At 40.3% G+C, this 13244-nt stretch overlaps 1 protein-coding gene across 2 annotated transcripts in view; it reads left to right on the top strand.

Moving 5' to 3' along the window:
- Positions 1 to 13244, top strand: part of NIPAL2 (NIPA like domain containing 2) — a 77759-nt gene that overhangs the window by 44190 nt on the left and 20325 nt on the right. For both annotated transcript variants that reach the window (XM_079901444.1, XM_079901445.1), the window contains exon 5: positions 8439 to 8560. In XM_079901444.1, coding sequence (XP_079757570.1) covers positions 8439 to 8560 — 122 coding nt within the window. The remainder of the gene's footprint in view (positions 1 to 8438; positions 8561 to 13244) is intronic.

A 13244-nucleotide genomic window follows, 5' to 3' on the forward strand; every position in this document is an offset into this window, starting at 1 on the left:
CTTAGTCATCAAAAATCCTGAATCTAATAGTCTGTGAGATCCTAGTTGATTTAATCCAGATAGCGTCATCATAAAAAGAAAAATTATAGTCCATTCATCAGCACTCTCCAGAGACCAGTAACTTGATTATTTCAAGTCACCTATAAATGGTTTCCCCAGATAGAACGTCAAGAGATTAATAGTGAGACAAAAACCACCTCCTTCCTTCCTACTCCCATGCCAGAGGTCAGCTTGGTTTGAAGCCAGTATCTAGAATGCAGATCTAGACAAACGAACCATCATTTCTGGTTGAGAGGACAGATTGGCTATTTGGTCTTAAAACTGCCTCAAGAAAGGTAGACTTTCTGATGCTAGATTCAGAACCATTTGGATTCACTATATTATTGAGACTTCCCAATCCAGGGCTCCTTCAGGATTTAGCTGCCTTCAGCCTAGGGAATCTGGAAAGATTGTACTGAGGGGAAGGCATCCTTTGGTGTTAAGAGGTCCAGTTTATGCTGTGACTCCTGGTAGCCCACAAAAGCAATAGCTGGACCCCCATTGATCAGGAGGCATATAGCAGGCTCCAAGAGAACCAGCCAGCAGTGTTGGTTGACATCAGGTTAGCTGAATTTTTAAAACTCTTATGGCTACCAGAAGTCAGGTCAAGCCAGATTCCAGAAGCTAGCTAAAAGGCGGTTAACACTAGCTGGCATTGAGCCAGAGAGTGGGGACAAAACTAAACGAGATTTCAGGTTTTACTTAAGGAGAAGGGTGGGCTGGGAAATCAGATGTCAATTGAGGAAGAACTGTGCAAGTAGACCCTAGAATCCAAGGCTTGCACAGGTGAGGAACTCAGCAGGTTGGAGATGCCGGTGAACAGAAGCATAAGGAGAAGCCTGATTCTAGGCTGTTTTCCCTTCCACCACTTTTATATTTCAACTTCAGTCCACAAGTATCTATAGGAGACTTTTGCAACAGAACTTCAGTAGCCTCTTGAAACAGAGGCTGCATTCTCACAGCTGGATCCAGTTAAATGTCAGGCATTTCTCAGAGTATAAAACATTCCTCAAAACACTACTTCAGGATGATATAAATGGTCAAATATGTTTAGAAAATATTACAGCCATATCCTCCCTAAGGAGATTCACAATGAACACTAACACACTGAGGATCTCAGCGGTCTTCCAGTAAAAGAACCATTTCACTTGGTTTAACTCACCTCTTTCCAAATAGATTTGACTTGAGACCTTTTTGGGTGGAGGGTCCATCTTATGAAACTGTGTTCTAGGGAACACCAGTTTGGAGACACTGTTCTAAAGGAACCTCAGGGCCAGTCAGGGACCCCAGGGACCACTGCCAGGAGGAGTCAGTTCCTTCTATCCCCAGTGGGGATGCTTCATCCAGCCTCAGGTTATGGTCAGTACAACTCCTGGGTGCCACTCACTGAGACTACAATGTGAAGGACAGCCGTGAGTTGTCCGTTCATCAGCTCTGGTCCATTGTGCATACAAGAGGTAGAAGAGTGTAATCACTGAGAATAAGTTACCTAGGTTCCAATCCAAACTCTCCACTTAGCTAGAAAATCCCAGTCAAGAGAGTTATTCCCTCTGTGACTCAATTTTCTCCTATGTCAAATGTGGCTAGTAATACTTTAACAGTATCCAATGTTATATATTATATAATACATAATATACATATAGTATATGTTAGTATAGTAACATGGTGGTATAGTTATTTTTTGCAGGCTTTTTTGTAAGAATTATTATATGTGTATAAAGCATTTAGAATTGTGCTAAATATTAGCTATTACTATTATAGTTCTTATTATCATCACATTCCTGTATGACGGTGATCATAATATAACTCTCATGTCAGCCACAATTGTCTATGAAATCTATAGTTTTAAGAACATCACTTAAAAAGAATGATACTTGGGCTTCCCTGGTGGCGCAGTGGTTGAGAGTCCGCCTGCCGATGCAGGGGACATGGGTTCGTGCCCCGGTCCGGGAAGATCCCACATGCCGCGGAGCGGCTGGGCCCGTGAGCCATGGCCGCTGAGCCTGCGCATCTGGAGCCTGTGCTCCGCAACGGGAGAGGCCACAACAGTGAGAGGCCCGCGTACCGCAAAAAAAAAAAAAAAAGAATGATACCTTCCTTTGCCCTCCCAGGATACCTAGTCTATCTACTATAAAGAGCAGGGATGAGTTTGCTTCCCTGCTTTGTACATATGACACGTTTATAGGAAGAGATTTTATTAATACTTGTGTACTGTATCAAGCTAAATCTGAAACTCCCATCAGATCGTTATAGACTTTTATGTGACTTGAGTCATATTTGATGAGAAAATGTATTTGCTGCAGGTCTGGGCATGAGGGTGGTAGATGAGGTCACATCCCTGTATCGTGGGTCGTGTCCAGCATCCCATGGTTGACCCCCACCTGCAGCTTACCCACTGCTGCCTGACTGCTCCACCTTTGGTCCCCTCCAATAGCCAGCTGTTGGTGCTTTGTGCACCAGTTCCCTGAGGTTAGCAGTGGGTAGCAAACATAGTGCTGGTAGTGTTTCTTCTTCTCTGTGTTCTCTCAGTTACGTCCTTTGCTTTCTTTTGCCTTCTTTTAAGACCAGTGGAGAGAAGTCTTCACTAGGCAGTCAGGAGATGCCAGCCAAGTCCTTCCTATCCTGCCCTTCTCTTCTCAAATTGAGTTGTTAACCCTGTAGAGACAGCCCCAGGGACAGTCCCTAGTCATCCCTAAACTACAATATTAGAGATACAAGTTTGGATTAAGTTTGAAGCTTGACTCAGATGGCCTTTGACCCTTGGTAGTCAGCATCCTAAGTTGGATCTGTCCCAGGGTCCTTTGTCACATCAGGTCTCCAGATGAGCTTTCAAACATCTTCAGCTCCAGACTGGCCTCTTGCAGAGCCAAATTCCTGGAGTCTAGCAGGTATGATAAGTTAATTTGTACCTAGAAATGAGGACACTGCATCACAGAGGGATAAACAACTTGCCTGGGCCCTTCCAGCTAACGGTAGCAGTGAAATTTGAATTCTGTGGAGCTGGTCTCAGCTTGGATTAGACTTCTCCTATCCAGGTCTTGACCTGACAGTTAACCATTTCCCTGGGCCAAGGGCATGTCAAGTGCTGCTTTCTTTCCTTTAGGATCTTATACTTCCAGAGTACTCCTTTGGTCAAATGGGCCAACAAAAGGTAAACTAGCAAGTTTCCTAAGTCAGAAATCTGCGCCTTTCAAAAGAGGGAATATTTGTGGCTTTATTGAAATAAAAATAACAGGAACTGATGTTTCATGCCGCTTTTAGAAAAAGGTGGGATGCAAATATGTTTTACAGAAATTTATTGAAGGACTTGCTAATGGCTACCTTCGACACTTTTAAACACTTAACGTTAATGTGCACATGACTCATGAAGCAGAGAGGAAATCACACAGAAAAATAAAAATGACACCAAAGAAACAAGAAAATGACAGGTAGCAGCTATCCAGAACTGCCTTTGTCGGAAGCTGCTGAAATTAAAATTATTAAGAAGAAAGAACGTATGACCTCCTGAGCTGCCACGGAGTTACTCACTAGTCTTGCAGTGACATGAGGTACAGATGAGATAATACGTGTGAAAAAGTACTTTGAAAGGATAATTGGAAAACCGTCAGTCATTTTATTTGTTTTTAAGGAGTTTTGGAATGCAGTGAAGATCTACATTGGTGGAAATGGGCACAGTATGCAAATGTGGAAGCAGATGTGAAACAGGGAGGGATGTGTCAGGATGTGAAACAGAGACCATATTGGAAATAAGACTGCCTCCACAAAATGGAATACTATGCAGACTCTGAAAGAATGAGGCCGCCCTACATATAATGATGTGAAACATTCTCCAAAGATGTTCTGTTAAGTAGAAAAAAAGCAAGATACAGAAAAGTGTGTATAATATGCTATTATCATTTGCATAAAAAATCAAAACACATGCACTCTCACACACACCTGCCTAAAACATCTCTGAAAAGAAAACCTCAAGAACCAGCAGCAGTAGCTAACTTTGAGGAGGGGACCTAGTGAGCCCCAAGGGTGTGAGAGAGATTTAACTTTTCACTGATCCCTCTTGTGTGGCTTTAGAATTTTTTACCATACGCGTGTGTTACCCATTCAAAACTAAATGTTCTAAAAAGGAAATTTAATTGACACTAGATACAGTTAGATGAGATAAAGAAATGACTGGCAGAGGAACTCAGTATAGATAAGAAATCTGGATTTCACAAAAGTAAATTGGAAGTCTCTGAGACTTTGAAATTGTATTCAATGTGTTTATTCTACTTTACTATACCAAGTTTAGAAAAGTGGTTTTTTAAATCTCTTCTTCCTAGAAATGTAATATTGAACAATTATCTTGTAAGATCTTTTTTTTTTTTTTTTACATCTTTACTGGAGTATAATTGCTTTACAATGGTGTGTTAGTTTCTGCTTTATAACAAAGTGAATCAGTTATACATATACATATGTTCCTATATCTCTTCCCTCTTGCATCTCCTTCCCTCCCACCCTCCCTATCCCACCCTTCTAGGTGGTCACAAAGCACCGAGCTGATCTCCCTGTGCTATGCGGCTGCTTCCCATTAGCTATCTATTTTACGTTTGGTAGTGTATATATGTCCATGCCACTCTCTCACTTTGTCACAGCTTACCCTTCCCCCTCCCCATATCCTCAAGTCCATTCTCTAGTAGGTCTGTGTCTTTATTCCTGTCTTACCCCTAGGTTCTACATGACTTTTTTTTTTTTCTTAACGTCCATATATATGTGTTAGCATACGGTATTTGTTTTTCTCTTTCTGACTTACTTAACTCTGTATGACAGACTCTAGGTCCATTCACCTCATTACAAATAGCTCCATTTCGTTTCTTTTTATGGCTGAGTAATATACCATTGTTTATATGTGCCACATCCTCTTTATCCATTCATCCGATGATGGACACTTAGGTTGTTTCCATGTCCTGGCTATTGTAAATAGAGCTGCAATGAACATTTTGGTACATGACTCTTTTTGAATTATGGTTTTCTCAGGGTATATGCCCAGTAGTGGGATTGCTGGGTCGTATGGTAATTCTATTTTTAGTTTTTTAAGGAACCTCCATACTGTTCTCCATAGTGGCTGTACCAATTCACATTCCCACCAGCAGTGCAAGAGTGTTCCCTTTTCTCCACACCCTCTCCAGCATTTATTGTTTCTAGATTTTTTGATGATGGCCATTCTGACTGGTGTGAGATGATATCTCATTGTAGTTTTGATTTGCATTTCTCTAATGATTAATGATGTTGAGCATTCTTTCATGTGTTTGTTGGCAGCCCGTATATCTTCTTTGGAGAAATGTCTATTTAGGTCTTCTGCCCATCTTTGGATTGGGTTGTTTGTTTTTTTGTTATTGAGCTGCATGAGCTGCTTGTAAACTTTGGAGATTAATCCTTTGTCATTTGCTTCATTTGCAAATATTATCTCCCATTCTGAGGTTTGTCTTTTGGTCTTGTTTCTTTTGCTGTGCAAAAGCTTTGAAGTTTCATTAGGTCCTATTTGTTTATTTTTGTTTTTATTTCCATTTCTCTAGGAGGTGGATCAAAAAGGATTTTGCTGTGATTTATGTCATAGAGTGTTCTGCCTATGTTTTCCTCTAAGAGTTTGATAGTGTCTGGCCTTACATTTAGGTCTTTAATCCATTTTGAGCTTATTTTTGTGTATGGTGTTAGGGAGTGATCTAATCTCATACTTTTACATGTACCTGTCCAGTTTTCCCAGCACCACTTATTGAAGAGGCTGTCCTTTCTCCACTGTATATTCTTGCCTCCTTTATCAAAGATAAGGTGACCATATGTGTGTGGGTTTATCTCTGGGCTTTCTATCCTGTTCCATTGATCTATCTTTCTGTTTTTGTGCCAGTACCATACTGTCTTGATTACTGTAGCTTTGTACTATAGTCTGAGGTCAGGGAGCCTGATTCCTCCAGCTCCTTTTTTCGTTCTCAAGATTACTTTGGCTATTTGGGGTCTTTTGTGTTTCCATACAAATTGTGAAATTTTTTGTTCTAGTTCTGTGAAAAATGCCAGTGGTAGTTTGATAGGGATTGCATTGAATCTGTAGATTGCTTTGGGTAGTAGAGTCATTTTCACAATGTTGATTCTTCCAAATGAAGAACACGGTATATCTCTCCATCTATTTGTATCATCTTTAATTTTTTTCATCAGTGTCTTATAGTTTTCTGCATACAGGTCTTTTGTCTCCTTAGGTAGGTTTATTCCTAGATATTTTATTCTTTTTGTTGCAATGGTAAATGGGAGTGTTTTCTTGATTTCACTTTCAGATTTTTCATCATTAGTGTATTGGAATGCCAGAGATTTCTGTGCATTAATTTTGTATCCTGCTACTCTACCAAATTCATTGATTAGCTCTAGTAGTTTTCTGGTAGCATATTTAGGATTCTTTATGTATAGTATCCTGTCATCTGCAAACAGTGACAGCTTTACTTCTTCTTTGGATTCCTTTTATTTCCTTTTCTTCTCTGATTGCTGTGGCTAAAACTTCCAAAACTATGTTGAATAAGAGTGGTGAGAGTGGGCAACCTTGTCTTGTTCCTGATCTTAGTGGAAATGGTTTCAGTTTTTCACCATCAAGGACGATGTTGGCTGTGGGTTTGTCATATATGGCCTTTATTATGTTGAGGAAAGTTCCCTCTATGCCTACTTTCTGGAGGGTTTTTATCATAAATGGGTGTTGAATTTTGTCGAAAGCTTTGTCTGCATCTATTGATATAACCATATGGTTTTTCTCCTTCAGTTTGTTAATATGGTGTATCACATTGATTTGCATATATTGAAGAATCCTTGCATTCCTGGAATAAATCCCATTTGATCATGGTGTATGATCCTCTTAATGTGCTGTTGGATTCTGTTTGCTAGTACTTTGTTGAGGATTTTTGCATCTATGTTCATCAGTGATATTGGCCTGTAGTTTTCTTTCTTTGTGACATCCTTGTCTGGTTTTGGTATCAGGGTGATGGTGGCCTCATAGAATGAGTTTGGGAGTGTTCCTCCCTCTGCTATATTTTGGAAGAGTTTGAGAAGGATAGGTGTTAGCTCTTCTCTAAATTCTTTTTTTTTTTTTTCCTAAGAAAGGACAGAGCTGACCAATAATTTTTTCCAGGTTCTTATGTATGGTTTTTATTATTTTCCTTTCATTGAAATGCTTAATAATGTATATTGTTTTCTTTTAAAAAATTCTCATTAGAAAATACCTTTTAAAATTGTGTATGTGATTTCTGTATTCACAAAGTATTACAGTATAAATTGTTGCATTAGAGTAAGCTTATTTTATAGGTCCTACAATACCATGAATAGCTATTGTCCAGCTTGTGTAAAAAATCAAATGAATTCTCAGAAACTAGAGTTCAAAACTCTAAGTCATTTGGTTAAGAGCAACAGGAAATTGATGTCTTCAAATTGTGAGATTTTATAGACACAGCAAATTGTTTCAGGTTGGAGTGATTGCTGGTTGTAAATTATATACACAACAATGCTGACCTCAATGGTGAAACAGGTTGAATTATGTTTTCATGTGTGCTATCCGAAAAATGCTACATAAACCAGTTTTTCTCAGGCTGCTAATTATTAATAAATAAGCAGTTTTCCATGTTATTTGGAAAGGCAAGTCCCCTTCTTCTGTGGCCACTCCTCCCCCACACATTCCCTTCCTCCATTATTACAGTATAAGTAACGTTAAGGTGATGACAGTAACACATTCCTACATAGGTTTATTGTGTGGTATTTTACCAAGCTATCCCTGGAATTCTAGACTTTAAATTGGATCAAATAAATCTTACAGCAGAGTCATCTTTCACCTCCGTTATTTCTACTAAAAGGATTCCAATAAATGGCAATGATTAAGGTATTCATTTACCAGAGTTTCAAAGTGTAAAATACCTAAGTTTGTGTGTGTAAAGGACCCAAAGATGACTAGGTGCAGAGTAGATCATCATCAGATGATGGATTTCCACACTCTCTGGGCTCTGCCATCTAAATCTAGATGGATCTAGCTTCATCGTGCACTTACTGGTCCATGTAGAAACAAACAGCCAGGTTGGATGTGTTTTCATGTCTCCATATGCATGCGTTCTGATCTTCCCCATCTTTGAGGAAAGCTTCTCTGAAGAAGCCAGGATTCATCTGGAACAACAGAGAAAAATCAGAATTTATGTCCTACCGCATCCATTCCCTAGCCCATATCCCCCTTTAAAGGTAATGCCGTTGGGTGAATGCATGATGCTATCTGGGGATGGTTTGATGAATCGTATTTTAATAGACATGGACCTTTACGAGTAATGCTTAGTCTATAGGTGATGTTTACATAAACAAAAAGGCTTAAATGTCCCCTTTCAACTTGTTTGTCTTTTCAATTTTATTTAAAGGTATGACACTGGCATTTGCAGGAACATATTTATTGGTGAACTTTGCTCCAAATATAACTCAGGATATCTCTGCAAGAACAGTACAGTATTCCTTTGTTGGCTGGCAGTTCATGACCTACGGGGTAAGAATTCTAAAAATTTTACTGTTACAGAGGCAATATTATCTAGACCACTGGTACACGCAGATGCTGGAAAACTAATATAATCTTTTCTTCTCAGCATTAATATCTCATTAAAATGTAAATATATTTGACCAGTACTGAAGTATTTCAAACACTAAATAAAAGCACCCCCATTTCCCAGGCATTCTGTCCTTGGGGGTGACCTATCACTGGAACAATTTCCACAATTTAATGGAATTTAATCCGGCAAATTCCAGAGCAACATATTTTAGGACAATTCAGAGTAAAAACAAACAAACAAAAAAACTCTTTTCCCAGGTCAAAGGAAAGTACCTGAAGACATATTTTACTTCTCTGAATTTTATCCAAGATAGGTATTCCCTTCAAAAAAGCTTTCTTTGAGACCAATGCAGTAGCCTGTCTTAGGAGAAGCAAACAGCGGGTAGGACAATACTGAGAGATGTGTAAAAGAGAGAACGGAATGAGCTGATGTAGAAATTGGAAGCCACTAATTGGGATATTTTATTTGATGCAATGGCTGTATACGGTGGGGATAGAGCAGTGGTCCCCAAACTTTTTGGCACCAGGGGCCCATTTCATGGAAGACAATTTTTCCATGGAGCGGGGGTGGGGGTGTGGTTCAGGCAGTAATGTGAGTGATGGGGAGCGATGGGGAGCGGCAGATGAACTCTCGCGCCACTCACCTCCTGCTGTGCAGACCGGTAGAGGTCTGAGGCCCGCGGGTTGGGGACCCCCGGTACAGAGAACGTGATTGAAATGGTTGGTATGTAACTTGTTACAGAAGTCAGTTTAGATTGGAGAATAAGAATATTCTAGGAAGGGCAGGCAGTAAGAAGAAAACTGGGATTGTCTAAATGAGCATTTAACCAAGAACCGAATTGGTAAAATATCAAGAGTTGTGAATTCAATAAAAATAATCAAAGCACACAGAGTCAAACATTTTTAGGGTTAGAAGTGACCTCAAAAAACTATCTGGTCCAGTGCTCTGCCATTGAAACAGGTAAAATACTATGATCCTGCTGTATACCTATTATTTAAACGTGTGACATTGGCATTTGCAGAGACACGCGAGCTTTGCTGTCAGTGTGATGTAACTCAGGATATTACAGCAGGAACTGCGTGGTATTACACTATGGTGTGGCCCTTCCTAGTCGTATGACAAGAATCCTATATATTTTACCGTCTCTGATATACAATTCTGACCACTGCGACACAAGTGTTTATAGGGCTTTTCTTTTTATAGTCTCTCACTGTACTTCTTTCTCTTACTCAACAGAGACACTCTGTTTACAAACATTCCTCATACTCTACACCCCCTTTAATAAACTATCCTATTTCCCTTCTAAACACCACCAAAGATTTATTCCCCTCCACTTTCTCAGCTCCTGATCACTCCTCACTCGTCCTAAGCTAGTAGACCCCTCCCCTCCACTTTCTCAGCTCCTGGTCACTCCTCACTCGTCCTAAGCTAGTAGCCCCCTCCCCACGAATTACCAAGTGGAATTGCTTTTTTTGGTCCTGATTCTTCTTGAGCCTTGTGCAGCACTTCCTGATGGTCCACTCTCTTCTCCTTGCATCTCTCTCTTCCCGGGCTTCCTTGGTTTGTTTTCCCTGTTTCTCTTCCTCCTCTCTGATCAGTCCATCCCAGGCTCTTGGTAGGTAACTCCTTCTCTTCTGCCATCCACTCTTTATCTATTTGTGCTACGAACTTGTCCAGGGTTTTTTAGGGTGATCTCATTGCCCACTCCACCACCATCATTCTTTAGAAAGACTTCCAAATCCAGACCTGCATCTCCTTCCCAGATCTCTTCTAAGCCGCAAAGCTGTGTTCTCATCTGTCTACTTATTACTCGTCCCTGCTTGGACGTTCCATAGATTTTGCAAAAGTAACATCTCAGAAACTGAACTCAATATCTTTTCCCCTAAACTCCCTCCTCTCTTAAATTGGAAGGTTCCCCTTACCCCTGCCCTCCATCAAACTTTAGGATTGGTCTTCCCAATTCAGAGTAGGTTTCCTCAGGTCTGTCATACTTTGTGTCTCCCCCTCCCCTATTTTATCTTCCTACTTGTCCACCGTACCCAGTCCTTTAACTATTAAGGCTTTCATCAATCAAATCTAAGCACTAGAAGGGCTCATTGAGCATGTCATGATAGTCTAGACTTGATGTCCTACCCACACATTATTATTCTTTGCCTACAAGCAAAACAAATTCTTCATTCGGTAAGAAAAGGGTCACAGAGTCTGTGACCAGAAAATTAAAAGCCTGAGCTGAATCCTTGGGAGATTAAAGATGCATCAAGACTTATTTCCTGGAATAAACAGCATTGTTTGATGATGATGTATTTTATATCGTTTTAACACCATAGAAAACATCTTTAAAGAACAAAACTACCTTTTTAAACCTTATAGTTCCACGCAAAAAGTACTATGAAATTAATTGCATTTTTCCATTTTCCAAAGTTAGCTCTTCATTCATTCATTTATTCACAATTCATTCAACTTATTAGCCACCTAGAATACAGGGGAGAATTCTTGAAGCAGGAATTTTATAGTCCTGGGAGAGACCCATATTCCTGTAAAATAATGAAAGTATCTTTGAAAGTAAATGTTGCCAAAAATGTAAATAATTCCAGATATTTATAAGATAGCATAAAATAAACCTTTAATAAAGTCACATTTGGATAGCACTATTGGCATTAGACTCTTAGGGGAATAGATCTATATTATCTTAGTTTATCTCAGTTTGGAATTTAATCCATTATATGTTGCATCTCTAAAGGCTCTAGAAGTTATCAATTACATACTAAGATCTTGAGCTGAAGTTTGGTTTAAATCTGTTAAACATCTACATAATTAATATTTAATCCTTCAGCGTGGCAGAGTCTGTGCTTTTTCTGCAAACCATAATTGCAAAGATCATAATTACAGTAATTAAGACGATTCTTTGAAGTATGTTCATCTAACAGTTTTTGTATTACACCAAGTATAAATGCAACACCTGAACTGCCTTTCGGGACTGATCAAATAACTAATAAAATGAATAAAAATATTTTAAGTCTGAATACATTTTACATATCTCAAAAGGGGATTGTAAAGTCATATTACGGACTAGTTAATAGCATCTCCTTGTATCATGTGTTGACCTGTCCCAGGTCAATATCCATTTTCCCTTTAAGGCTTCCATGAAGTCAGAGCCTCAGAAACAAGGCCCGGGAGCCTACCCTCTGAGCTGGGACTCTTTTGGGCAGGAAGACGATTTGAGGAGCCTGGTGTCTACTGGCCAGAGAGGAATGAAGTGTCCTTTGCTCACCCACTAAAACAGACTTTCCCACCTGCTGTTTGCCAAAAAGCAAAGAGCAATCAAGTTTGCAAGGTCAAACTAGCTTGGAGAGAGGCTATGAAACATACATGGCCCCCTGAGAAATTCATCTTCTCCACCAGCAAGTTAAAAACTAGAAGTCCTTTAGGAAAGAGACAGGCTTAACCTTGGGAATCCTGCCCTGCCCAGACTTATATGACCACGAGGCCCTTTTCTTGAAGGGCCTTTTGTTGAGGAGCAGCTATTAATGCCTCTGCAGAACCCGCATGAGGGAACGTGGCTCTGAGCCTCCGTTAATTCGTGTTCTTTGGCAGGCTTGACTGTGGCTGTTTTGCCCACCCAGATTTCCCCATAGACGATTCAGATGGAAACCTCTCTTGTGAACATAGAATCCTTCACAAAATAATCTGCATCGTGCTCATTTCCTCTCCACGAGACCAAAAATTAAATCAGCCGAAGCAGGGACCCAGCCTGTCGATTGGTGTAATTCTCTACCCCGAAGCAGATGATTAAGTTGGCCTTTCTGGCAAAAGCTGCTTCAACAACCCACCAGCGGGTGTTAAAACCTGAAGGGAGAAAACTATGTGCGTACAAAGCCTCCATGTCTGTTGCACGAGGTTCATCTGCTTTGTTGTCTGAATGGAAGTAGCCACTCGCAGGTCTGCGCTAGGATACACTTTGCGGCCGCGGTAGCCAACCTCACCGAGCAGTCTGAGCCTTATGCCCACTCCGACCACGGTCTGTCTTTCATCTACGCAACAGCCCTAGATATTGGCAGATGGAGAAGCTGAGTTAGGGAGGTTCAGTAACTTGTCCAAGGTCACTTAAATACTAAGTGGCAGAGCCAGAATTCAAAACCGGGTCATCCACTTCTGGGGTGCACATTCCAGTTCATTTCCCCACACAGCTCTCCAAGCAGAATTAATACAAGCTGACCTCCGAGTATCAGACCTTTGTCCAGGCTTGGCCTCAGAGAGAACCTTTGCAGAGGTCATTTCTTTTGGACAAGGCAGCTATATCAAAGGCTATACTTTCAGAATGAACTCGGTGAGAGAAAAGGAGGTGAACACAGGCTCAGATTCTGGTAGTAAGACTAGGGTTTCCAGTGATGACATTTTGTGTATCTCTTTTGTCACATCATCCCATGGACTGCCAGTGCCCTTTTTACCACTGAAAACAGGGTGATGCGTGCCTTTAAATCAAATTGGAGGATGAATCCAGAAAACCCAGAATAATTCAGAAAACTCATCCTGAAAATTTTGTTCCTCTGGAAAGACTTCAGGTACCCAAACCTGAATTAGTTTCCTATTGTTTCCATAACAAATTGTCACAAACTTAGTGGC

The sequence above is a fragment of the Stenella coeruleoalba genome (genome assembly GCF_951394435.1).
Source record: "Stenella coeruleoalba genome assembly, chromosome: 17".
Taxonomy (NCBI): Eukaryota; Metazoa; Chordata; class Mammalia; order Artiodactyla; family Delphinidae; genus Stenella; species Stenella coeruleoalba.